Here is a 27,961-nt window from a genome sequence, read left to right on the forward strand (position 1 = left end):
TATGATTCTGATTACAGCACATTACATTAGCATACGCAAGAATTTCCATTCACACTGCAATAAAAGCAGGCCCATGTTTATCAAGCATCCCTTTTAATAACGGTCACCTGTTTTACAAAAAATGAAATAATCTGTTAATGAAATTAGCAACAGTACAGAGCATATTGATTAATGAGATGCATCTCCTTTCTTCCCTCTCTGAGACGTAGTTACAGTAGACGAATTTGCTGCTCAGTGTGCCAGACTTTCAGAGGCAGCACTGCACTGGCGTTAAAGTGTAGCACATAACAGACCTGCCTGCTTTTGCCATTAACCAAGCGCATTTTAAAATGGGTACCCTGGAAAACAAACGATACCATTCAGAAAACTCAGTGTGAGCTTGCGTGTGAGGAGAAAGGTGTGTTTTATATACGTGCGTGTTCGCTTGTGTGTTGTACGTAAGTACGCAGGCGTCGGAGACTGCAGGAGGCCAGCTGAGAACATAGTGTCAGTAGATTCTAACAGTTACCTCAGTCTTTAAAACACAAACATCCTCAAATCTTATTTTTATGAAAGAATAAAAACCCCTCCTGTCAATGAGCTAACAAAAAGTAGTATTCAAAGTGTTTGGACCGAAAAGGGGGTAGAAATCAAAAACAGACAAGTTTAACCGTTGTCTATTCAGATGACATCGCTCTTATGGCTACTGAAAATGAGGAACGCCATCGCAGAGGAGGTGACACAGTCATGAGAAACGATCCGGACTGATTGGTTCTTGGAGTGTATGCGGTCAGGTTTTTAGCCAATCCCCTTCTCTTCCTCGGAGTACTTGGTCTTGAAGGGAGGGGGAGGCGGTCCACTGCCTACAATGGCGGGGTCACTGTGCAAGGCTGGTGCTTTTGGAGCAGGAGAGCACGCATCAGATTTGCTGTGAAGGGAAGTCAGAGGGGGGCGGGACTTTTACGGGGGTATCTGCGGTGCGTGGACTGTGATTGGCCATTCCGAAGAGTACTGACACCGCTTTCTCCTTTCGGCTTACTTATCCACGTCCCCCTAAAGCAACGCACGGACAGAGACAAATCAGATATCACACGGGAACAATGGTAAACAAATGCAGACAATCTCAGGAACCGTTCCAGTGAACAGGACATTTCTCTACATACAAACTCCCACAGTGCTCTGCGTCTTTTGCAGAAATACCATCAGCAGCTTTTTGAAAGTTTTACGATGGAGGGTGAACTGATTACTGATGATCACCTTTTGACCTGTGAACTTTACCCAGCCCTGCACGCCTGTGCACCGCTTGGTGGTCCTAAGTGGAACGCGAGAGTGGGAATCTCACCTTCTGCAGGCCCTTGGTGAGCTGTCTGTTAACAGCATGTAGTAGTTCCTGTAGTTCTCGTACTGTCTGGTTCAACCCTGCAGATAACTTCTCCTTGCGGTCCGTGTCCTCCTAGAAAAACCACAACGAATCAACATCTAAGAAGGCGCACTGTTCTGACTATGAAGGCACACACCTTTGACTGCGTCAACTCAGACTAAGACTCAAGAGGACATTATGCATGGAGTGTGTCCTGTTGGGGCGCTGTGAAATGTACCGTCGGTGTGGTAAAGCTAATGTTCTGGATCAGTTCAGCCTGGCCCATCTCCTTCAAGATCTCCTCCTGGATCCGCTCCAGAGACTGCTGAGCCTGGAATAGAGTCACAAATGATCCAAAAGCACAGCACAATAATGCCCGACAACTAAAAGCCTGTTCCCCTCCCTATCCGGGCTGCCCGTGCTGGTACCTTGTATAGATCTCCGGCTACTTTCTGACGCTCACGCTCCTCCGTCTCCAGTTTCTCCAAGGTCTCGTTCAGCTGGGTCTTCAGCTGGAACAGAAAAGCCCAAACCCAGTCAGCGCGCTGAGGGTCAGCTGCTACAGGCCAACGGCCCGCTTTGAAGTTCAGCAGATGTTACGCATTAGTGCTCCTGTTCACTTCATCTTTGCCTTTACACATACAATAACTCAACTCAGTGATTGGGATCGATGATGATAAACTTTAACGATCAAGAATGAATAACCAGGAAATGTCTGGTGAACGGTATGTTTAGCACTCTTAAAATATGATGTGGTAAGCTTAAAAATTCCCATACCAGGATTCAGGATGAAGTTGAACAGTTAAGCAACATTTTTCAATAACGGAATACGAGCAACAAAATAAATGTTCTGATAGATGAGTGCAACCAATAAAACACCAGCACAGAGACGGCGCACAGTTAGTACACAGCAGTTAGCAAACAGGCGGTAAGGTTATATTAAAGACAAGACGTTAACTTAGTGAGCGTCCCAAACGGAGCAGTTAGGCAGGACTGGGTGTGTACAAGGGTCCGTGTGTGCCAAAGCCCAACACACTGCTTTGAAGCAAGATTCAAGCTTGTTAGGTTCCATCACCAAAGAGAGAAGATGATTTTGAAGCGTTAGTCATTTTGTTTATGCTGACAGCAAGGGGTGTTCCATCCTCCATCACATTTCTTCACAAACGAGCCATCACAACAAACTTGTTTATGGGAAAACAAAAAAATGCGCAATGCGTCACCATGTGAAGAAAAGCTTAAATGGACAGAACCCCTTTGCCATGGAACAGGAGCTGTGTGAAGCAGGGGCCCCTTGTGCAGGGCCCAGCTCAGCCAGGGCCCAGCAGAAAGAACCAGAGCGACTTCGGTTCTTCACGGACGCTTACCAAATTCAGCTCCTCATTCTGCCTGACCGCTTCTGTGTTTGAACCATCGAGTTTGCATTGCAACTCTGTCAAGAGATCTTTCAGCTGAAATGAAGCGTGAGAAGTTTAAGGACTCGTGTGTGTGCATGGACCTTGCAGGGGTTTAAGAAGCTGACAAGAATGCCACACATACTTGGGGAGTAAAGTCAAGGTTTGGATGTGAAATTAGGCTTCATACAGCTGGAGGGCTGTAGGTGTGCTCCTCTTTCTTACAGGGCATTCGCACATCACATTAGTGACGATTACCGATAAGAATATAGTCCATCACACGCAGATTTGGGGTGTAATGCAATAGAAATTGCGGTACGCGTTCATATTGCACAAATGAATCTGCATTCAGTTCACTTCACTTTTAAAAAGACCTTATTGGATTCTTGACTCGCTCGCTGTCTGTAGTTTTGCCATAGTCTGGCTGTTTGTATATTCAGCAGGTGCCTGCCATCCCTAAAGAAGCAGGCTTGCGCAATGCGGTGTGCTAGCTTTAAAAAGATGCTGTGTGAACACGCACCATGGCGGAACATTAGCCATTAAGATGAACAATGTAAAGGCAGAGGGACAGTAGAAGAAGGCAAGTGTTCGATCAATGTTTTCCTCAAGATTTATCGTGGAAGTGTCTTCACACTGCAGTGAAGCACCAATCCAACAATGCTAAAACAAGAGTCTAAAGAAGGATTCCTGATCCGAGATTGCTCACAGTACGGACAAACAGTACAGTACACCTTGCTTTGTTTGAAGTAGCCTACTACATACCTCTCTAAATCAAAATGCTATATGCAAAATGAGTTTTTCAAGTATGTGAAAACAAAAACATTTTGGAGATTTATCCATGTACCACTAGAGGGACCACAAACTATAGTTTGAGAATAAAGGCCAACAAAAAGAGCTTTAATGTGTTACTACTGGTCAGAAGATACAACTGTTTCATTAGTTTGGTCATTCTTTGCAAGTAGATCTAGTCAACATTTATTTCACATGCGTCTTTCAATCCAAGTACCTATATACTCTTACAGATTAGAAAGACTATCTATGAATAGTAATAGAATAGTAATAGTATCTATGCTAATGTTAGCTACCTGTTGCTGACCATACTTAGAAAAAGATCAGAACATTTGACCACAGTTCTTTCGTTTTTGTCTTGAATAGCAAGAACCAAAAATATTTCTAATGTTGGTTGCAAGTTCTTGCAGAGAAAACAAACAGTAAACTAACAAAATTGATTTAATTAATTATTCTTAAATAACCAAACATTTGCTTTGTTTTCTCAAGGACAGTATTAGCTGGAATCAGATGCATCTGAAACAAGTCCATGTGGTCACATCTACCTGGGTACTCCACATTAAGTCATGTGAAGGTAGGTTACTGGGAAGGCCTAGAGCTGTACAGCACATCATAAATCTAAAATAGCTATTAAATCAAAAAGACAAAAGCCAAGTTTGCAGCTAAATCCAATTTTAGATAACGAGAAACAAGCGATTGAGACACAAACCACTTCAGATGTAGAAATTAATAACTCCATCGTGCATATCAAAAGTTGGTATTTTCCTTTGCATACCTCTCTGACCTCCGACACATAGGTGGCGCTCTCGCGCTCCGCTCTCTCCAGCTCCGCCTCTAGGTGGAGTTTCTCTCTTCTCAGCTGCAATCACAGAGGTTCCCAAAGTTGAGTCATGTTCGAAACAACAATGAAAAACCAGCAGTTCAACATGGCACCAGCCCCATCGCTCCCCCTACTGGAGCGTTGCTGGTCAGACACCCAGAGTAAACTTACACTTTCCAGTTCTCCCTCCGAGCCCAGTCTGTCCACTTCCTGCTCCAGGGTCGTTACCTTCAAGGTCATCTAGACAAAGCACTCTATTCAAGTTAATGAAGTCCAGACTACAGATCATACGCTCACTCGTTACAACATCAAGGATTTCTAGTCCTACAGGGCCGTAGCAATGCGGAGGTGGAAGCCTCACACACCCCCCCGTTCAGCCTGAGCTAATTACACAATCCCACGGGCCTAGTGTGTTAAACGAAGGGAAGCGCTATGCCCTGCGGCCCAGTGGAGCCAGGTGTGGTGCTCACCTCTCTCAGCTCGCCGTGCGCCTGCTCCAGCTTCTCCCTCCAGCACAGCTCCTCCTGCTCCACGCTGCTCTGCAGCCTCTGTAGGATACCCTCCTGCAGAATCACACGCTCCATGAGACTGGACCGCACGCAGGCCCAAAACACGCACAGGGCAGAAGAACACGCCGCCGGCGGGCCTGTGGCTTCAGGATATGAGCCTACACGAAGCCCAACGCTCCTGGGCTGCTCAGAGATTTGGACTAAGGGATAAGTGAACAAAAGGGCATAGATTTAATAAAACCATCTCACCGTCTCGGCTAAAACTTTCTTGTACGTCTCGCAGTCCTTCTGGAGAATCTTCTGGGTCTCCTCAGCCTCTTTGAGCTTGTCTGTTAAACTCTGCAGAGATCATTTGCAACAAATTAACAACAGTATGTGAACATATCGACGCAAATCATTCCACTACCCCCAAACCAAGGAACCAAAAGGCTCCATGTACCGCTTCAAATAAAGAATTACACTTATGACTGAACAATGGCTGAAGGTCACCTGGGCATCTCTGTCCCCTGTGATTGGTGCAGATTCTCTGACGTCTCGTGCAGAGGACTCAAAGTTCTCCAGCCATTGCTTGTGGTTCTGGGGGGGATCAAGATGAAGACATTAGCGCACGTTCTGGTGTTGTGCTTTTCAGATGCGCGTGTGCGTAGGTGTCCACGTGAACTGCACACCTGGTCTGTGGGCAGGGGCACGTGTGGGAGGAGTCTGTGCAGAAGGTCTCGACACTCCGCTTCAGCCGACTCCAGCGCAGATTTGCCCTCCTACAGGGAGACAAGACACCACCCAACAGATCACTCAAGTAACCACCCCTGTCCCAACTAGTGTGATCTAGTGCACGTCTCTGTGAACAGCAGCCCAACACCTTACAAGGTCATCAGTGTCACTTTCTTAGTGGGGTTCCCTGAGAAGATCTATACACTGGAGTCATCCAACCACGATACCCAAACCCCACCGCATCCCATAATGAATGTCATCATATACAGCCTAGCAATTGAGACCATGGATTGATCCAACAAACGCACACACACACAGATACGCCACACTGTCCACCCAATCACTTTAAATTCCTCAAGAAGTCCTCGGTCGTTGTTTGGGGACGCTGCTAGGAAACCAGGCAACACCCTTCAGGAGACAGGTGGGAGAAGATCCACCACCCTAACATCACCACCACCACCCTAAAGAGGGTGAGGGAGACAGCTGGCCAGGGGCAGAGTCCCTACATCAGATCCGCTCCGTACTACACAGCAGTGGCCGGAGTGGAGATGGCCGAAAGCAGATGCTCCCTGGGCTTGTTTAGGGAACCACTGCTTGGTCAAATGCCTCGCAACATTTAGGGGCTTTGCTCGTATCCAAGACGGGGCACGCTGCAGCGAGGCGCGTGCTAGAACCTAGAGAGAGGGGAGCATCAGCAACAGCACCTATAGTATGAGCGGAGCAGATGAAAGTATGAATGAAGTGGGCGGAGCAGATGAAAGTATGAATGAAGTGGGCAGAGCAGATGAAAGTATGAATGAAGTGGGCGGAGCAGATGAAAGTATGAATGAAGTGGGCGGAGCAGATGAAAGTATGAATGAAGTGGGCGGAGCAGATGAAAGTTTGAATGAAGGGGAAGGAGCAGAAGAAATAAATAAACACCCTCTGCTCATATCCAGTACTACTGTGCTAAAATCTCTTTGTCAGTAATTATATTCAGTTTAGTCGTAATCAGGAAACCCGAGATAAACACAACAACAAAGAAACATGACGAGGACTGCTGGTCACCCCACCCCCCTGTAGTGATCTGTGCTAAATGAACAATGGTTGAAGCATTTCATATGATTCTACCAGTAGCCAATCAGAAGACAGATTCAGTATTGCAATATCAGGAAGAGAGATGCATGCTGGGTTGGGTATGTCATATGATGGAAGGGGTGGGAATCAGTGAAAGGACTGAGGTGATTCCTAGCCTAAATGAACACTGTTCAGCTGCACACTCATTTCACGTCTTTACCTTTTCAAAAACACGTCTGGCTACATTTGAGGGGAAACAAAAAACAAACAAATGAAAACAATCCAAAAACCAAAACAAAAATGATTCGACTACTCAAAATCAAATCCAAATTTCATGTTAGTGCCATGCATTGCAGCCAAAACAAAAAGCGGTTACTGCAAAACTAAACCGCTACAAATGAGTATGCAGCTTTACATGAAGCTAATGAGGGGGGGGGGGGGGGGGGGGGGGGGGGGCTCACTGCTCGATTAGGGGCAGCAGTGGAGCAGCGGCGCACGGGTGAAGCGGGCTGGGAGAGCGATGCGAACCTTCGCCGTCTTGCTGAGTTTTCCCTGAAGCATGGTCTCCATGGCTGACAGCGCCTCCATGGCACTCCAGTTTTTCTCCCGGAGCTCCTGGTCAGTTTCAGAGAGACACCACGTTCAGTTCGGCCCGTGCCGCAAGATGAGAGAGCCCCTTATGGGGTGTGGCATTTGAGAGAGACAGCTCAGGCTAGGAGAAGCATTCAACCAACAATCACTTTTGCACCATTTTTTTTTTATGAGGGAAATGTGCACAAGGCTGGGTCATTGAGATTCAGAGGGATAAATAATCTAACCTGTGGTTCTAGCTTAATTATACATCCACAAAATAATCTATCCTGTGATAGCATTTTAATAATACATCCACAAAGTCGGGAATGTGGAGGTTTTGCTGCTTCAGTGAAAAGATGGGAAGGAGTTCCACAAAAAATCCCAAATCTATAGAAAGGTCTGCCATATCACAATCGATCAAAACCTCAATGCGATGAAAAGGCACTCTGCAGCCTTTTTCTGACACCTATATGCACACACACACACACACACACACACACACACACACACACACACACACACAGACCTCCCCACCATATATCCCAACCCCCCTCCCCCATACACCCCAACAACCTCAAACACACATTATACCTCATGAAACCTACATTCTTTGCAGAGGAAAAAAGTGGGGAAAAAAATGTATTCTTTCAAGATCTAATCAGATTTATTTAATGGCAAATCATGTTAACACAAGGAATTTGGTTTAGGCTGTTGGTGAGAAACATTGCTCAAAAACATTAAGGGAACACAATCATCACAGTATAACCTGAACCTCAGGGATCTCTACCTGGGCAGGTAGGAAGCATAAATGGTTGTGTACCAGTTTCACCTGCTTTGGTGCAAACGAAAGAGATAAAGGGTTCACTCGACAGGTTAAACAGCAAGACAACCCAATCAGCCCCATCAGGTTCGGCAGGTATTACATCTCCTCCAAGATGGCACGTCCATATATACCAAGTCAAGAAAGTTCACTGTATCTCTCAAGAGTACTGAGGAGATAGCAGAAGACTGGCCATTACACACCATCAGAAGCGGACTTCATGAAGGGAGTATGAGGTCCTGTCATCATCTAGTGGGCTCACAGTCCAGCACCATGCTGGCCACCATTGGCCTTCCTCTTCTCAAACGACAGTAGTTTCACACTGAGCACGTGTTAAGGTGTGAAGGAGATGCCGTGGTGAACGTTGTGCTGCCTGCAGCATCGTCAAGGATGACTGGGTTGACGGGGAGTCAGTGAAGGTCTGCGAAGGCATGTACTTGCAGGATCGCACAAACCTCCAGTGGTACCTCGAATACTTCTAGGTACAAGGATGTAATCCGTAGAACCACGATCAGACCTTACAGTGGTGCAGTGGGCCCTGGGTTCCTCTTGGTGCAGGACAATGTCTAGCTTCATGTGGCCAAAGTGTGTAGAAAGTTCCTCGATGACAAAGCCATTAACCGGTCCTATCGTTCCCCGCACCTGAATGCAATTGAGAACCTCTGGGATGTCAAATGAGTGCGTCCGAAGTATCGCCACAGTCTGTCCAGGAGCTCACTGTTGCTCAGCTCCAGGTCTGGACAAGATCCAGGAGGACACCATCCACAATTTCTTATGGAGCATGTCCAAACATTCCTGGGACGGTATACAGGCATGCGCAGCCATACACACAGTGTTTGGAGTTATACTGCGAGTATGCAAATTGGATCAGCCTGTGATTTCAATTTTTTTACTTGTGGTTTTCAGTGTGATTCTGAATTCAGCCCTCAGGAGATTTATGATTTTGGTTTCCAATGACTATTGTGACTAAAATGCTCCATTCATTTTGATAGCAGTGTATATACATAAAGAGTGTATCGCTATGTGATAGTGCCAACAATAATTCATTATAAATCATTACGTGTGGTAGTACATACATGTGAATTAAATTGTATAAATATCTGTACAACAGAATGTATTGACCAAAGTCAATTTTATTTAAATAGTGCTTAAATAAAACAGCACATGTGGGATTTATGCTAACAAGCCAGCAGCTTCACAGATGTACGAGTCCAAGCCCCCGAGTGCGAAAGTGAAAAGCAACAGTGCACAAGGATGAGAAAAAAAGCCTTGAGAGAAATCAAGACTCAAACATCCCTTCCCTCCCTCTCCTCTGGTTGACACCAGATGCCACAGAGTACATGTGAAGAAACAAGAGTAGACATGGTATAACATAATACTGGTCAGCCATTTATGAGAGCGACAGCGTGAGGAAAGAAACCGCTCCCGTGTCTGGTAGTTTTGGTGTTCAGGGTTCTGTAGCACCTTACGGAGGGGAGGAACTGAAAAAGGTTGCATCCTGTATGCGAGACATTAATTCAGTAATGACTTACCCTGCCTGTTTCCTGAAGTGTAGGAAGGAACCCAATGAACTTTTTCCCCCCTTGTTGACATTACCATTTGATGCATTTTGTTTCTATCCTGTTTAGTGGCTGATCCAAAGCAGAGCATTATGGGTTGCAGGAAGTACACAGTCTACTGGGCCTTTGTTACGATAGATCTTGGCCTCCCACAAGAACCTGGAGATCTACTAATAGATGGTAGGCAATGCAATATAGTCTTTTAGAGTTTTTTGGAGGAGAGGCATTCGGGCATAGTGGTGTTGTATGCCAAGATGAAGCAAACAAATACGGTCCTGTGTCCTTGGGGAGTCAAGATGTTGCAAGATATACCGTAGTCCCATGTTGACAGCGTTACCCCTCACCCGTTTGCCATGCAGGCAAACTGCAATGGGTCCAGCAGGAATCCTGTGCCGATCTTCAGGTGGGCAAATACTAGTTCTTTAAAGGAATTCATGACCACAGACCTCAGAACAACAGAGCCGTCATTCAGTTCTCTAATGGAGAGTGGAATGATAATGGAGCATTGGAAGCAGGAGAAGACTTCACACAACTTCAGGAATATGTTTAAAAAAATCAGCTTGAAGACTTCAGCCAATTGGACGGCACGGGTTTTAACGGCTTTTTGGTTTCCTGCCTTTCCAAGAGTCATCCTCTTCATGTACCCCAACTGTTGCCTGGGAACCAGTGGGAAGGGTAGGGGGAGTTAGTAGAGGTGCGATTAGGGCTGTAATCATTGCACTGGAGTGAATGAAGCTCATGAAGTTGGCGCCTCTCAAACCTGCAGTAGAAGCCATTTAAAGACACCAGTTTCCTCAGCAGTGAGGATGGTCTTCTGGGGTTTGTGATGTCATGCAGGACTCCCCATACTAATGCAGGCTGAAAACTTGCTTTTATCATTCATTATGATCTTTGTCAGGGAGTTTCTGACCTGCTTGTAGGTTCTACACCCACTTCTTGAGACTCTTTGGCCTGATGAAGAAGTTTTAGTCTGACTGTGATCCATGGCTTGTTATTGCTGTATGTGCAGCAAGTCTTGGTTTGCACACACATCTTCACAAAAGCTGAGATAATGTCGGTCGGTATGTAGAGGTTACGGCTTAGCTTCACTGGTCCACTTCTTCATTGACGTATAAGCAAATTCGATCACGTTGTTTTCCTCAGAGCTCCATTACATGAGGCTCTTCACTCCGTGTAGATGGAAGCCCAGCAGGTGTAATCCACTGTCAGGGATAGATTCACTGAGCCCGGTTTCAAGGCTTCAGTGAAAGAAAGGGCAGCAGAACGTTGCGAGGTCTTGATCATCCTCTTGTGCGTTTTGTTTTGGGTGACGAGAAGAGATCTGTGTGGTGAATCATGGAGCGCACAGTTCAAAATCTCCACAGTTTGTTCTTTCCCCAGTTGTGCCTACAGCAAAGACCGCCAAAGAACCTTTTGTGAAAACTGGTGAGAAACCTGGAATGGCTTTCCTGGTTTTAAGCAGCTCTCCTCTGGTGTTAGTAATCAAGTTTGAGTGAGTGAACACAAGGAACAAACAAAAACAGTACTAGAGAGTGATGTATGAAGGCACCATGTAAATTACATCAACAATTACATTGTGCAAAGCTAAAATGTCTCAACCAGAACAAATAAGATCTAGAGCTCTGAATCAACTAAGACCTAGGCACATGAAAACTAAAACAGTGGCTTCAAAGGAGTCCTCCAAAAGATAAACCTTTGGTTTATGATTCAAGAATACCTACATCACCACCTCCACCCACAAAACACATAGAACATGAGCACAATTTTGCTCATGTTCAAAAATGTTTTGACAGGGAATTAGGGAATAAAGAGTGAAAAAATAAATGCTTACATAGACCCTATATGACAGCATAATTCTTTCAAACAGCTTTTAAAAAGGTACAGCATTAAGATTTAGTTTGGAAGCACCGCGATTGTGGCATTATAATGTTTTGGTGACAAATCCAAAGCTTTCTCTTGAATTATGAAAACTCATAGGCAAGGCTAAACCTCAGAGTGGGCGATATTTAGACATTTTTGCAAAACACGATACACATCATAATATTTTGTTTTTCTGAGGTTTGCCAGCAAGTTGGAATAGACGGAATGCAGCAGCTAAACTGTAGTTCTCTATAAAAAAAAACCTATGAAAACTTGAATGCAGTTGTTGTATTTTTAAACGAACAAGCAACAGAAGAGGACAATATTAACAGACAAACAAACAAGGCATAAAAATCCAATCTGCTACTTGGTATTGTGCTACTTGCAGGGTTTTTGTGTGTGTAATTGCCTAATTTGCTTTCTTCCATTTTTTTGGTAACAAAATATGTACCCGATCATTGTTATGCAGTACACCCAATACCCTTGATATGCTCAGAATTGTGCATCACAAAATATATTAACATCTGGCCCACCCCTAGTAAAATTGTGCAGCGTATTCCCATATTTAGTGATACATCATCCTTAGAGCCAAAGCAGCATTTAGGGCAAGATAACAGATGCTGCAGAAATATGGCCAGAAGGTGTAGCTGATAATGGCTTTGGTTTACAGGAAGACCAAGGTTCAGTATCACAAAGGCAGTGGTAGTTTGTCACCATTAGAAAAACACATGCATGCACAGCCATCATTTACCGCAATGTAACCAAACACGAAGGATGTCACATTTAAAGCTACACAGAGAGCAATCACATCACTCAAAAATCAATACATGCATTTCTTTACACATAAAAAAAAAACCCAGCCATCATAAAAACATCCCAGCGCTTTTAAGCGGTAGTTTAGTCTACACTTAAACTGCCCCAAACAGGGGTGGGGTGGGGGTAGTTAGTAGTTGATGAGTAAGAGCCGAAAGCAGGACTCACGTTGTTCTTCCTCTTGTGAAGCTCCACACAGTCCCTCAGCTCAACCAGCTCCACGTGGACGTTACTCAGCTGCTTGTCCTTCTCGGAGATCCTGTGGACACCAGGTGCAACGACAGGTGTATAAGAGCAACCAGCCCGTGCTTCTTCGGGGCGGTGGACACAGACCAAAGCTTTAGGGGACGAGTAAATGTGGTAATGTGGGACACTTACGCTGCCAACAGGTCCTGACTAGGAGGTGGTGATGCCAACTGCAGCGATAGGAAGAGAAATAAATAGATAATTAGAGGAATAATTACAAGGTGTCAAAAAAAGAAAGAAAGAACAAAACCTGGCCAAGAACACAGGAACAATGTGTTCAAGTATATACACTCTGAAGAACAACTCCACCCTGTGTACCCACCCCATCCACCTTCCACCGCATGACTCCACCACTCAATAACCTGACAAATTATCCTGTCGTGACACGTGCGTCCCGTCAACGTCCTAAATAAAGCACTACTTGATCGTGCTGGTTTGAAATGTCAGAGAGAAAATTTCAAAGCACTTAAACCGTCATTCAGGATCTGCTGAACTTGGTCTGTACGTGTTCCCTACAGTCAGGCCTTCAGACGGTTTCACCAACTGCTCTGAAGCCTTCAGTATCTTCACCTGCTTCTGTTGCTCCATCCTCTCCACCATCTCCCTCGCCTTCACCTCCATCTCTTTATGTAGTCTCTGGAGATCCTGGTCTTTAGATGCCAACCTATACAACAGCACAGGGGCAGTCAGCAGGCGTCCAAGCACCCCCCCCCCCCTCCATGCTTTCAGATACGGGTGCAGTGTGGACGTGGGTACATACAGAGCCTGGAGCTCCTGAAGCTGAGCACTGACGTCCAGGTTCCTCTTGGATTCTCTGCTCTTCACCTCGGCGAGCTCTGCCAGCAGAGTCTCCATCTTCTTCTCCAGATCCTGTGGTCAAGGACACACACGCACACACATGGATTCACACAGGGCTTGGGTCCAATTTCCCCATTTTCATTACATTTTATTTATTGAGTTAACATTTAGATATTAAAAATCTAAATAAGAGTTCAAAAGTATTACCCTTTACTAATACTAATTAGTTAGTAATTACTAATGGACTAATAACAAACAGCAGTTTCAGAGAAGCATGCAGATGCAGTGTGTAGCAATCCTTAACAGTAAAAAAAAAATACAAAACACCGTATTCACCAGGGCAGACAGGGGCATGATAAATATTTGGTGCTGAGCAGAGGCCATTATCATGTCTCTAGGTCAGGGGTTCTTAACCTGGGGGTCGCGAATGTGACACAAAATAAGGTGTTTTCTGAGTTAAATGTGCGACGAATCAGGTTCGGAGCTAAACTTTGTTGTTCTTTACTCAGCCTGGACAAGCGGAGCCACAACGTGCATGCGCGAACCTGAATCAAGACTCAGAATGAGGCAGGTTGATTCAGTAAAGTTTATTGAATCAAACTGCCTCATTGTGGCTCCGCTTGTCCAGGCTGGATTAACATGGAGCGTTTTGTAGAACGTCGAACTGAAAGTGGGGATGCAAAACGCCCACTTCCAGGAACTTCAGAACAGAAAAAAACGAAGAAAGTGAGAAAATATGAAAAGTACTTAGAATATGGATTTACGCAGACAAGCGAAGGAGAGGATGCACGACCGCAGTGTGTTCAGGGTTGCCAACTTTTCAAGATCGCTTGGAGTGAGATTTGAACCTGGAGGGGGTGGCGAGTGTAAATTGTTACCGGGCGGGTATACAATAGACACAAATAACCTGTTATATCGCGATCGATCGATCACCGGTGATTGGTGCCAGAGCGAACTAGTAACTCATTGAATCATAGATATGGATCAGAGGTAAATAAACAAGTTTTTTTTTCGGCGTGAGAAATCGTATGTGTGGCGTGAGAGCGTGTGAAAATAGTCAAATTCGTGTGTCTCAAGCCTGGTTTATACTTTCGCGAGCGACCGTAGCGCGCGACTCCGCCCACCTCGCGCGACCCTGCGCGAGCGGTGTAGGCGTTTATACTTTCGCGAACGTCGCGAGCGTCGCTGCAGTGTTCTCCGAAACGATAGGTGGCGATAGGTGGCAGTGGAGAATAAAAAAACCCTGCAAAACCGGTGAAAGAACATTTTTACCTGACCAGAGACCGTATATACATCAGGCATCAAACGTAAATATGGCTTTGCAGTGTTGTCCGAAACGATACGTTAACAAATACGAGCCTCTTGTAATTCCAGGACGAAACATGAGACAACGTGAAGACGTTAGGATTGGGCGTTTTGAAAATAAACAACCATTAAATAATGTGATAAAAAAGCAAATTATTTCGGTTCATTTCGAGTATATGTATAAATATTTAACTTAATTAAGTTTAACGTGCTGGGAAATATTGAAATGGACCTTTAAAGTGACGTACAAGCGCTTTAATTCCACCTTATAAAGGTGTATGAACCCGGCAAACATGACTTTGTCCATCGCGCTGAAGCGCGGCGCGCGCGCGAAGTTACAAAATTCAAGAGGTGCACGCGCGAGGCCCTCGCGCACGGGCGGAGCCACAGCGATTACGTCATTTTCGCCGCGCGGACCCTCGCGCCGCTCGCGGCGCGTCAAATATAAACCAGGCTTTAAGGCTAAAACATACTTGCTGTTAACTACGCGTACGCATCATGGCTGCTTCGCGTATCCTGCGTCGGTTTGGCGCGTAGGTCTTGCACGTCCTCCAAAAGTTAACGCGACGCGTACGCGAGGTGCAATACACACAAAACCGCTAGGGGCAGTGTAGCCGCTAACCAGCATCAAAATGGACACAACGACATCCAACGACACAAATTCGCCATTCTCACAACGTCTTTGATTTAACGGCCTTACATACCACCTACGAAGGGATCGCTGTCGTCGTTTTTTCTGCCGTGACCGTAAAATTACCCAAAGGCTAATCTCCTCGAGTGTTGCCATGTTTGCATCGTTAAAATACCGAAGCCCTTTCTACGTTCTGCCCTCTAGTGGACGCCTCCAGTTTCACGCGTTGCACATAGGCTAGTATGTTCTCAGTAACGTTTACAACGCAGCCGGTTGTGTACGCGAACGCATGGGCAAACAGCAAGTATGTTCCAGCCTTTATACTTTCGCGAACGTCGCGAGCGTCGCTGCAGTGTTCTCCGAAACGATAGGTGGCGATAGGTGGCAGTGGAGAATAAAAACCCCTGCAAAACCGGTGAAAGAACATTTTTACCTGACCAGAGACCGTATATATACACATCAGGCATCAAACGTAAATATGGCTTTGCAGTGTTGTCCGAAACGATACGTTAACAAATACGAGCCTCTTGGTTCACGAAATTTACTGGAGCCTAAAAGGGGGTCACACAGTGAAAAAGGTTAAGAACCCCTGCTCTAGGTTATTTGTTGATGTAGCAGAGATGGCACTAGGCCGTCCTAATAAGACTGACAAATGGAAGGAGTGACAGGAATTGACACAAAGGCCGGTGTGAACACACACACACACACACACACCAGCATCACGTGATCAGCACCCAAACCTGCATAGCGTTCGCTCTGCTAGATTCCTTCTCCAGTGATGATGTTAAACTCTTTTCAACCGACTTGATCTTTTCTTCCTTCTCCTGCACCCTGAGGGGAAATAATAAAAAAAAGGTACAAACATTTCAGCTGCTATGTAAGCCAAGCTGGGTGGTGGAATCTGAAGAACTGGTGGTGAGTAATCATGACGTCACACTCACAGTCGCTGCAGCTCCTCCAGTGTCGTGCTGGACAGCTTCTGGAACCAATCAGAGAAGAGGAGGGTGAAATGGAGCGCTTGCACACTAGACCTTTTCTGGACCCAGGTGAACGTGCTCCGCCAGTTCTGCAAGTTTGGTTCAGTACGTTTCGTGGGAGTAGCCGTGAGCACTGCTCACTGGTCTGGAGCTCGCTTCTGGTTCGGTCCGCTCCTGCTGTCGGAAGCTCTCTGCACCTTGGTTCGTTTTGCGACGTGACTACTTTGACTTATGTCACGTAGCATTTAAAGTGTCGTGATGGCAGGAACAAGACTGCAGTACATTTGATGTAGAGCACGCGTAATATAGGCCCATGTTGATTGCTATCAGAGAAGGCCTCTGCTGACCGGTACGACCCGTGTTGTGTGCATGTGGTCCTGTATGATTGAATGCTACATATCTTAATAAAAATAAGAACAGCTGTTCGCCACTTGAGTGATTAGGAAAATACTAAAAAGCAGGAAACAGACAAACCTAGTGGCAAACACTTTGTGACGTGGGAAATTGAGCAATCTATCCACAATCTGGATGGAGCTTCTTGGGTGTGAAAGCAAACTTGCGATAATGAGCCCCTCCCTCCAACAAGCCCAGATTGAGTCCTAGGTGCGGTCTTAAGTACGGCAGACTAGTGTGAAAACGCCCATGAAGACCTGGTGTAGTGGAAGACCTCTCCTCTACCTGCTCCGAGATGTCCTGCTGCAGGGCCTCAACGTGTCTCTTCAGAGACTCCTTCTCCTCCCCGACCGTCTGCGGAAAGAGCACAGAGTGGCTGAGCCTCACACCACACCACCGTGCAAACCTGCCCTCGTGAAACGGCTTATTTGTTCACGACTGTTTCCTCAAACCGGTCAGGGTTAAAGGCACCAACTTGAAGGCAACTCCAGTAGAAAAACTGAAACTCCCGAGTTTAATCCTGACTGAACTTCTGTGATGATCAAAGGAGGGGGGTGTTTCAAATTTAAATTAGGCCTCAGACTACAGCCCTTTTTTAATAGGCTTCTTATGAGAATGTATTGGGAATGTAATAGCTAACAATGCATGGCTGGAATCTCAAATAACTGTAAAATTAGGCATGAAAATGAAGTCAGTTACAATAAATCTGTAAGCAGAAGTGGCTGTTGGGCAGAAGACCTTACGCTTACCTTAAGCTTCTCTTCTTTATTGGCCACCTCAATAAGCCCCGCCTCCAGAAGCGCCTCCACCGTCTTGATCTTTTCCTCCTTCTCTACAAGGCTGCCAACGTGTGTGGAAAGACAAATTATTTGGTTTTCTCTAAAAAAAAATTAATAGCAAATCATAGCCCGATAAAGTCCTCATAACTGGGTGTGCAGGAATGTTGGACACATGCTAACTATAGCAAGAAGGGGCATGCTTACCTTGGCACATCACTGTGCACATAATGAACCGCTTTAGAGGGGCCAGATTTGGCCAAGTGCATAAGAGGTCATTCTGAAGATACTTTTTTGAGAGACTGTGAGGTGTGTTTGTGTATCAGGGAATAGAAATGTACACACACCTGTGTTTGAGTTGATCCAATGCCAACTGTGCAGAGGCCTGGAGAGAAAGTTCAGAGAGATTATGAGAGACGCATGTACGAGTGTGTACGTGGACGTGAACATGTGTATCTACACGTACGAGTGTGTACGTGGACGTGAACACGTGTACAATGTCGTGCCGGTGTGTGTGTGACCTGCTCAGCGATCTGTGCCTGCAGATTCTGGAGCTCCGCCTTCAGGGCGACGTTATCGTTGTGAATGGCCTGTGGAAAGAGGACGGGAGAGTCAGGTTCCCGCGTGCAGCTGGGGGGAGGGGCGTGGCTCGGGGGGGGGGGGGGGGGGGGGGGTGCGTGTCCTACCTGCATGTTGGTCTCCCTGCTGGCTCCAGTGCTCCGCTCGGCATTCAGAGAATCTTCCAGACTCTTCCTCTGGAGCTCCTTCTCAGCCAGCCTGAGACACGCAGACACAACAAAGATCAGAGAAGATAAAGAAAGCCCACAGCATGGCACGGTTGGGTTCTTCTGACACGGTTGGGTTCTTCTGACACAATCACTCACAGTTTTTGAAGCTCCTCCAAATGGGACACGGTATTGGCCTACAAAACAGTAAAAAAAAAATCTATATATTATATATCAATTAATAATAATAAACACACTGAGCTTCCCATCACAAACAAACTACCTAAGATGGCTACAGTTCACGCCAACATGGCCACTGCTACCTGAGAAGTGACTTGGGCCTGAAGACCCTCGATCTGAACCTGGAGTGTCTTGTTCTCGCTCATCAGTTCCTGCCAAAGAGACGGTGTTACCACGCAGCACAAAGCCCTGCCAACGACACGCCGGAGCAGGACCACAACCCCGTCCTACCTGGACCTTCACCTGCAGGGCGTCGTCGGGCTGGCGGCTGTGCTGCGAAGCCTCCAGCAGCTGTCTCATCTTCTGCTCCATCTGCTCCTTGGAGAGCATGGCATCCGTCAGGGTGCTGCGCAGGTTCTGGATCTCCATGTTCTTGCCGCTCACCTCGGTCTCCACGGCCAGGAGTTTGTTCTGCTGCTCTGTGGGAGGAGACGAGGGTGAGAGGCGTGCGTGGGGGGGTCGCGGGAGGGCGAGCGTGGCGTAGTGCGAGCACCTGCCTTGTTTAGCAGCCAGGAGTTTCTCTCGCTCCGCCGTAAGACCGTGCATGTAGCCCTGCAGGTCTTCCCAACGGCGCTTAGCATCCTGCAGTTGGGCCTTACAGCCCACACACACACACACACACACACACACACACACACACACACACACACACACACACACACACACACCTTTAAAAGGCAGAAGTACAACTCGGCACAGAATCATTGATCTGCAGCCCGAGCTGGAGAAACGTGCAAGTGTGTGTGTGTGTGTGTGTGTGTGTGTGTGTGTGTGTGTGTGTGTGTGTTGAGAAGCACCTCAAGCTGAGACACGTTCTGCTTGTAGCCGACCTCCAAGCTCTTCCTCTGCAGCTCCTCCTGCTGAACCTTGTTGTTGGTGTCGGTCAGCTCCTTCATCAGACCCGCGTAATCCGTGCGGAGTTTGTTCAGCTCCGCCGACTGCCTGAACATCGCAGACACGCAAACTAGAGTCTAGCTAAACACGCAATACGAGAGCGCAGCGGCACGTATGACGCGTTGGCCACGCCCCCCCGCGGGAACCGTTACGGTCAAACGCAGCCGGTGTGGAGCGGTGGGCCTCTGTGGACTCACTTGGTCTCCATCTGGTTGGTGGCGGAGCTCACGGCGTCTCGGAGGATGCCGTTCTCCTGCTGGAGTCGAGTGATCTGACCCTCCATCTGCTCCCTCAGCTTCTGAAACTGAGGGCATAGGGGGGGTCAAGGTGGCATTAGGGGTCACTGAGGGCATAGGGGGGGTCAAGGTGGCGTTAGGGGTCACTGAGGGCATAGGGGTCAAGGTGGCAGCCGCAGAGAAACAACCAGCGTTCACGTCAACGCCAGCCACACAGCAAACACAACGCAACACGACCTCGTCACTAGGCAATGCAAAACTCAGCTCGGGTGTCAAAGATGTCACGTCACACGCGAGCTTCCCGGTTCCACCCGTTGGACAAAATGCGAGGTCGCCTTTTAGAATCGCGTGTCCAAGCTGAACGGCACCGTAACGTTTCCGAAATTCAAGATTGACAGCTGTAGGGTCCACAGGACCAAGTGCACCGCACATCAGTCTACACAAAGATCACAGGGAATACGGAAATGGGCACCCACAAACTGGAGCTGAACTACGCAGCCAGGTAGTGGAGAAGAAAGCTAAAACTGGCTGGATCTGAAGACTGCTGGAAGCCCAACCCAACAGGACACGTTATCAAGACAAAGGAAGCAGAATCAAGCTCTAGGACACAGACGCCTTCACTAATGTTGCTGTTCTCTAAATGCATCAGATCCTGCTACGCAAAGTATTTCATTTAGTACAAAAAGGAATTTGATTGAAGTGAAATTTCACACTAAAAGCTTCCCATCTGTAAAATGTTGCTGCTGTCAGAGAAACAATTCCCCTATTTAAAACAAAATGAATTTCCCAGAATGCTGAGTGTTCCATTCTTCACGAATGCTAAAGTTTAGTGTATGGATAATTTCACAGGAAACTCCCCGCACTGCTGAGTCATCCTCTAAAGGCCAAAATCCATTTAAGAATCAAATACATTGAGATGAAATGTGTCAGGATTTTTCCGACTTAGTCATGCAGTCTTTGCAGACTGATGTGACAGGTCTGTCGCAGACTGGTGCCACACAAGAACTGGGTGGGTGGCTTCCAGCACTCATTATAAAAGTGGACTGCATGGAATGAACCATCTCTGAACGCGGAGGTGTGCAAACGGGCAGCCTGTACTAACACGGCCCCTCCACGATTGCCTCTGCAGCCTCGAGACCCAACAGCAGTAAGGAGGCGTGGGCACCTGCTCCATGGAGCAGAAGACCTCCGTGGCCCTCACCTTCATCTGCATGTTCTGAAGTTCCTGGTAGGTTCCCTGGGCCTTGGCCTGCATGACGTTCATGTCTTTCTCCACAGCGGCACGCTGCTCACGCACCATCGCCTCCGCACGGCCGCTTTTCTGCTTCTCGGTCTGCAGCTCCTGGATCAGGGCACACGCAGCCACAATGGCATTTATCATGACATCTGAGTACAGCTTTACAGAGCACCACGATGAAATATAAAAGATGAAACGTAGTAGACCTAATAGAACTGTGTGTGAATCCAGTCTAAGCAACTCAAGTCTTCTATTAACTTCAAGCCTGAGCTTATTGTAAACTATTAAGTGCATTTTTGAAGAACCTGGCTGAGCTGCTTGACTTTGTCCTTGGCGATGGACGCCTCCTCCTGCACGGTGGTGAGAAGACGTTCTCTCTCCGCCAGCTGCTGAGCCAAGGGCTCCACTTTAGCCGCCTGCGCAAGGAAGAGGAACAGCACCGAGGAAATGAGGGTTTGAGCTGAACCTCTGGATGGCGGTAATGGGTGCTGGTACTGGACCAGGTTCCCTCCCTCACCTTATACCAGCTGTCCAGGGCACCGGGGCTCTTGTCGCGGAGCAGAGAGACGACAGAGATGATCTCAGCATCAGACAGCGTCAGCCCGCCGAGACTGGCCAAGACCTCCTTCAGCTTCAGCCCTGAGTTCTCTGCATGGGTGAACACACACACGCACACACACACTTAGTTCCTTCTACTCTGTTGCAAATGTGCAAGAATCTACAATAAATCCAGACCTTATTCAGTCTCACTTGACCCTGAATGTACTGGAGCATTTAAACAGATCTATAGGCCAAATATAGCCTGTCAGAGGACGCAGAGGACATGAAGGGGACAGACAGGGGGAGAACATGCAGGTTAAAGACACAATTATAAACCATACAGGATGAGTATAAAGACACATGTGGACACGGGAGAGTGTGGACACAGGAGAAGACATGTGCGTTGTCCTAGCTGTGTCTGGATCTTATTCAGACACAACAGGCAGCAGGCGGAACAGTCCGGAAGAGTCCGGCGCTGGGGGTAAACGGGCACCTTTGTCAGTTTCATTCTTCTGTTTCTTGCCGTGTTTGGTAGGGGCGGGAGCAGGAGGAGGAGCCTCGTCGTTCTGGCTGGTCTGGTGGTTTGCTGAAGCAGCAGGTTCAGAACGGCTCACAGGAGGAGAAGACTGGACCAGAGTCTCATCAACTACACACACACACACACACACACACACACACACACACACACACACACATTAATGGAGTACTGCACTTTAAAGAAAAACCTCGAGTTTGTATAAATCAGACCAACAAAACAAGTTCTGTAAGCAGAATACACCCAAGAACAGAATGTGTGAAGACGAGGTGCCTGTCTGTTCTCAGCCCATACTCAACGTCTCTTCCTAATATATCCTAATGTGCTCTTAAAGAGTGGACATGCTGTTTTCATAAGACCAGCACATTTAGACTGGCCCAGCCCCCTAGCTGCTGTCTGAACATGTCGTGTTTAAAGCACACCGGCTACTGCGGCCTCCGTCCTCTGCTTCTTGCTCTTCCTCCTGCTGCCGCCAGTGGATGTGGTGGGCGTGGCCTGGGGGGGCGGAGCAGCGGTGGGGGCGGCTCCATCCTGCAGTTTGGGCTCGGCCAGCGGCACAGGCTCCTCCTTCTTTTTCCCCACGGCAGGAGACTGGTCCTTTCTCACCTCGGCCACGTGCTCTTCTGTGGCACACAACACCCCACCCAGCCAGAAGAGAAGTTAACAGGCACTAATCTCACACTTGAGAAATGACTAAACAAAGCTTTCAGGAAATTTTGTTTCCTCTGACAGGGAACACAAATGGTTACACAGCGGGTAAAAAAATAAGAATGAAGCAAAAACAACAACACTTTAGTGGAAGATACAAGAGGCTTTTGGCAGGGGGTTGTGTAGTAGTCCTAAAATCAGAGTTTAATAAGGCAGAATGTTTTGCAATGGACACTAATGAGAGGGACTGTGTGCAGTGATATGTGAAGAGCCCCAGAGATTTCACTTCCTGTATTGCATCAGTGCTATGGCCGACACACTGGTGTGAGCACGATCGCGCTCGCGCACACACACACACACACACACACACACACACACACACACAGTAAGCAGTTTGTCTGAGTTTTTTCTTAATTGTACAAGGTCTCTCGTTCACTGGGATAAATCAGCAATATGGGTCAGACACAAGAAGCAATGTGAAAGCTACAGCCAACACAGCTACGAGTCACTTTACCAGCTCAACTACTCATTCAACATAGCAACTGCAGTTGGATTCATTCTCCCTGCGTCTTGAGGCAAATTCCTTATGTAAACATAACCGCTTCTGAAAAATGCAGAGTCACAAAACACGTTCTCGGGTGCGATGTGCTTAGTAGTAGCGACACATGAACACAGGTACAACTACGAGAGACCTTGACTGACTGGGGTCTTGTATGAAGAGGAACAGGTGAAGAGCACTTTCTTCAGCAGAACCGTTGAAGCGAAACCCTGGCCTGCTCTCTCTCTCTCTCTCTCTCTCTCTCACCCACACACACCCTAACTCAGGCACACGCACAAACAAGCAAATACCCAGGACAAATGTATTACTTCTCGATCACGTCTACGTATTCTGGCCTCAGCGGGTGCGGTACTCCCCGGGTGTTTATGGCTGTTGCGCACTTGGCGAACAGATCATGCACGTGTCCGAAAATTAACTCACCATTCTCGATTTTCTGCTTTTTGGCTTTCTTCTTGCTGGTGGTCTCCGTAGGGGCCGGGGGCGTGGTTTGTGTGGGGGCCGGAGGCGTGGTCTGTGTCGGGGGTGGGCTGGGCTGCTTGCTCAGGGGGAGGGGCTGCTCCTTGCGAACAGCAGGCTTCGAGCCGTTGACCTCGGGCTCCCCGGAGGCAACGAGAGGAGCAGAAGTGGCTGGCCCACCGGCGGCTTTGGCCTTCTTCTCCTTCTTCTTCCTCTCCCTCACCAAGACCGGAGGCTCTGGCTGGACGGGGGCGGCGACAGACGGGGGCACGGGCGCCACCTCGGGCTCCTCGTCGTTGGCGGTGGAGCTAGTGGCATCGGGCACGTCGAAATCCCGAAGGTCCTCCTCCGACTCGCCGCCCCCGCCACCGCTCTCCTTCTTCTTGTTCTTCTTTTTCTCGCTCTTCTTGCGAGCGTCGGCCTTGGCGAGCGGCGGCCTCTGGTCTCGTTTCTGGCGGGCCAGAACTTCGTCGTAGGACGTCTCCTTCATGAAGAGCCAGAAGAAGAGGAACATGAGGGCGATGACGAGCGTCGGCGCCAAGATGAGAAGGTAGTGGGAATCGGCCAGCTCGATCGCCATTCTGGACAGATGATGGAAGACAGAGGAGCACACCAGTTAAACACCAGTAAAGCAGGTGCAGCAAGCACCAGTCGCTTCAGTCCTATCAGCATTCATTTCCACCCGCAAAGAAATACTAAAAGGTCCTACAAAACTCTGAAGTGATGAAACTTGTGGGTGCCTCCAACCTTCTCCCAAACCAAAGCACTCAAAGCTCTACCGCCGTATGACACCAAGCACTATCTCGTCACGCATCCATGAGGTAACCATCCCAAATATCTGTTACCGAACAACTTGTGTCTCAACGGAGTTTAGGCATGTACGCACCAAGACAAGTCTGACCAATAGCCAAACAGGACTGGGTTCATTCCAATGTCTCTCTCAGGCACTGCAGAACATCCGCGCGTTGTCGTTATTTCTGCTCGTAGCGCGTCATCAAGCTCCTCCCCGTTTGCTCGCATCATTTCCCTGCGTTTTCACTCCACCCGTCATTACGCTGCCTTCCCAGAGCGGGCCCTCACCTCTCTCACACAGCAATATGATCCAATTAGCCTGTGTGCTGAGCACAGTGATCTGGGTTCGCACGCTCCACGGTACAGCGTTCCACGCTGGCCGCGGCTCGAAAGCCCACAGCGAACAACAGCGTCAACGCCCATCTGTTAATACTCGTAAATCAAGTGAGAAGCACCACGGGCTCAAGCGAAACCGCCGTAGTGCCACCACAATGACTCGTGGTGAGACGTTTGAATAGGAGAAGCACTTCCTCCATCACTGAAACCTCTTAGCTGGTGCATCTGACAGCTTAAGAGCCTCCCTAAAGGAACTTTCAGAGTGACTTAAATGTTTAAGCTATGGAGCGGTAAGGTTTACATTTAGTGCAATTTGTCGGTGGGATTGTGAGTTCAGCTCCAGGGACGTTACACAACGTCACAGTCCTCCTCCATCGCACTGCTGCTCACATTACCGCCAGACACGTCCATGGCCCAGTTTTACACATGGAAACCAGCCTTTGAGTTGTACTCTGGAGAACGCCAAGCTAATTATCCAGCTTATTTTAAATCAACAGCGACCTACCACTGCCTCACTTCAGATGGCTCCAAATCTATAGACTGAAAAGACAAGGACGTTGTAGAGCCATCAAAGCTTTCAAACAATCACCGACAGCCCTCTCTCCAGCATTCATAAAAAATGTGAAGAACAACTCTGAGTAACTATTGCAGTAGGAAAAGGTTCGGAATGAGGTGACTGGATGATCCGTCCCAACTTCGGGAGGAACCGAGACACCAAGCACAGTCCTCTGTACTGTGCCAGGTGAGAGTTCACCCTGTCTAGCCTGCTTGGCGTATTTTGCGGTATTTGTGCCTCAAATCTGGATAAAACTAAAACCTTTGGTACAAGAAAGATTTTTAATGAAAGAAATTGATCTGTTGGCTAAAAGTAATTTAGCTCCCCGATCAACAAGGTTAATTCCACGAAATGCTGTTCTGTGTCTACATGGCAGTCTAAAAAATACTTGCACCAATTTACCAATTAATTGGGTTCAAAGTTCAAAGTGCCGGATAAAGACGGGTGTGGCGTCTTAGTCATGCGACGTGTGCTCGCTGAACTCCGCACCCTTGTTTTAACTTTCTACAACATAAAGATGAAAGTGGATATACAGCGGTGGATACAAGCGGCACGCCTGTGTGAACTTTGCCTCCCAAACACACACACACAGTCCCCACATCCATGTGAAGTTCCCTAAAAGCATGCTGGGCCACCAGATGCTGGACATCCCAACACATCGACCGACCGTGCCTGCTTTGGCAAAATGGAGAGGCACCTTGGGATGACCTGCTTGTATGTACGTCTGGATAAGCCTTGTGGAATGCGGGGCTTGTATGGCACAGGGCCAAAAATAAGAGCTTCTTTGAGGTATCCTATCAATTTGTAATTAAATACAGCCTCTTGGCACCAAGCAGACATGACTCTGCTGGAGGGGATCACATGAGGGTTCATACTAAGTGCTCATTGCCTGCTTTTAAACATGTATGTACTTCTAATATTAAAGCAATAGCAAAATCTCAGTCTCCTGACAGTAAGGAACTATCATATTGCTCAGCTACTCTGCCTTTAGGCACAAGAAGCCAGTGAACTCAAAATTAATTACTCTGAGGTCATGCACAGAGAGCTGCATGTACACATGGTCCAGATCTCAGATACTTTAAAACGCCTCAAATCAAAGCTGACGCAGCACAGATTGTGTGTCACTACACGGGGCACAAAACTGACAACCACTGGTGAGATACGAGACATTTGACCTCTTGGAGAAGGCCGGTTGAATCCTCGAGTCCCATCACAGCATGACCAACTAGAGTTTGCAACAATACAATCAAGTGTTTATACCCTCAAGATTTACAATTTGAAATGTCAGGAATGTTGACTCAGTCTCTGTGGGACATGAGTTTCAACACTGCCAAAAGCCATCTGCTTGAGGTGTAGACTTCCAGCTAAAGCAATTCACTGTTTTCAACCTATTTGAACTGTGTAAGTTTACAGCCAGTACTGTTTTGAAGAGCTGAATAAGAAAACAGTGCAGTAAGGAAGCAGGAACAAACACGCAGCCCAGCGCATCAACCACAAAGGTATGCGCGTTTATCAGTGCTTTACTCTACAAGTGCTTAGTCGTGGCAGGAAGCATATACGGCTATCTAGGTGAATAACTCCGCATTCAGCCCTTTAGTAATTTCAAGTGGGCTAAACGCACCCTAGAAATAACAGCCAGACCAAATGTGAATCCATACTGAAGATTCACATTACTAAACTCACAAGTTTTCCCCAAGTGACCCTGCTGGTTACACCTACTTTCTGTGCCTGTGTACTGCGTCGAATTGAATTAAAGCACTTTATTCAAGGCATTCATCACAGTAAACTGGTTAATCGGTTGTATTTAGAAACACTACAGTCTCCTGAACACACTCGTCGGCCGTTTTGGAAACTGACAGACACATTTACGGAGATCTTTATACAGCTCCGTGTAATTCCGTGCTAAAATAAAACGGGAGACGCTCTTTCACATGTACTGGTGGTCTGATGATGGCATGATGAAGTAACTAGCGAGAATCACGACTAAAAGTCATTTAAGGGGGCAACTCAGTCTCGACACCCGGGGTGTAGGAACGCTTCTCGTTATTCCGCAACCAGGCGGTGACTGACAGGAAGGTCAACAGACCTGACACAAGTGTCGGTGCCACCGGACGGGCCGGGGAGCCGCAGCTCGGTACTGACGGTCCAACGCTGTGATTCATGGGCTTGTGAACGTAGGTAAAAAATAAAATAAAACACCACACGCAGTTGAAATTAAAAACTACAAGTCCGTTTAGTGCTGGTCAACCTAGACTCGGTGGAGATCAACCTAACCAGCTAGCTGCGTGGGACACGCCAGCCGAGCAGCGGTGTGGAGCCGCCGGACACCAGCTGTCGCTCGGCGTTACGTGACAGCGCGCTTAACCCCACTAATAGGCCGACTAACGCATAAAAACACGCGGTGATCGAGGTGTTTGTTCTCCCCCAGCCCCCCTAATAAAGCCCGGCCACCCTGCGCCTCGAGACCCGCCACCGCCGCCCCGTCGCGCGGATACGCACGCGAGCTAGCTAGCTAACTAGCCTGCGAGCTAACCCACCGATTAGGCCTCTATCGTGGCCGGCGGGCCAGCCAAAGTGCCCGCTCGCGTTAAATCCTCCCCCCAGTCTACCGCCCAACCTGTCAAACTGGGGTGGGAAAAGTGTTTTTAACGCGACATACCTGCTACGAGTGGTTCTTTGACAGCCAAAAAATCACTGGTGGGATGAAAGTAGCTTAGCGTTCCTGTCGCGGCGCGAGACGGACGGGCGGCTCGAGCCCCGGCGGTTAGACTGCCTCGTTTCGGATCCGCGGGGGGCGGGGTCAACAGGGCCGAGGCTGCCACACAGCACGCTGGGCCTGCC

The 27,961-nt window shown here is 47.7% G+C and overlaps 1 protein-coding gene across 7 annotated transcripts; it reads right to left on the reverse strand.

Annotated features, from left to right (window-relative positions):
• Positions 1-76: 76 nt before the first annotated feature.
• ktn1 (kinectin 1) lies at positions 77-27,939 on the reverse strand. Of its 7 annotated transcripts, none has more exons than XM_076979257.1 (36): positions 27,780-27,939; positions 23,401-24,017; positions 22,196-22,396; positions 21,732-21,884; positions 21,216-21,346; positions 21,004-21,114; positions 20,663-20,803; positions 19,423-19,529; positions 19,129-19,273; positions 18,829-18,925; positions 18,575-18,750; positions 18,415-18,483; positions 18,251-18,288; positions 18,053-18,143; positions 17,888-17,956; positions 17,714-17,751; positions 17,340-17,430; positions 16,876-16,944; positions 16,162-16,199; positions 15,961-16,051; positions 13,247-13,356; positions 13,057-13,150; positions 12,619-12,656; positions 12,409-12,499; positions 7,144-7,230; positions 5,517-5,606; positions 5,338-5,424; positions 5,098-5,187; positions 4,810-4,902; positions 4,511-4,579; positions 4,295-4,378; positions 2,704-2,787; positions 1,768-1,851; positions 1,578-1,670; positions 1,322-1,432; positions 77-1,032 (listed from the first exon to the last, which is right to left on the reverse strand). In XM_076979257.1, exons 2-36 carry the CDS (start codon positions 24,014-24,016, stop codon positions 1,015-1,017), a joined length of 3,795 nt encoding a protein of 1,264 aa, XP_076835372.1. In that variant the 5' UTR covers position 24,017; positions 27,780-27,939; the 3' UTR covers positions 77-1,014. The 7 variants fall into 7 exon arrangements, with proteins under 7 accessions (XP_076835372.1, XP_076835371.1, XP_076835370.1 ...); XM_076979256.1 differs by having other exon boundaries at positions 16,162-16,196; positions 18,563-18,750; XM_076979255.1 differs by having other exon boundaries at positions 18,563-18,750.
• Between the last annotated feature and the right edge of the window lie 22 nt (positions 27,940-27,961).

The sequence above is a fragment of the Brachyhypopomus gauderio genome, chromosome 17 (genome assembly GCF_052324685.1).
Source record: "Brachyhypopomus gauderio isolate BG-103 chromosome 17, BGAUD_0.2, whole genome shotgun sequence".
NCBI lineage: Eukaryota > Metazoa > Chordata > Actinopteri > Gymnotiformes > Hypopomidae > Brachyhypopomus > Brachyhypopomus gauderio.

Excerpts from the sequence above, each read along its gene's own strand:
- ktn1 (XM_076979253.1), bottom strand. The coding sequence starts at position 24,016 with ATGGCGATCGAGCTGGCCGATTCCCACTACCTTCTCATCTTGGCGCCG. Across the intron at positions 5,188-5,337 it reads CAGGGGACAGAGATGCCCAG|AGTTTAACAGACAAGCTCAA; the intron begins GTGACCTTCAGC and ends TGATCTCTGCAG. Across the intron at positions 1,433-1,577 it reads TTAGCTTTACCACACCGACG|GAGGACACGGACCGCAAGGA; the intron begins GTACATTTCACA and ends TGGTTTTTCTAG.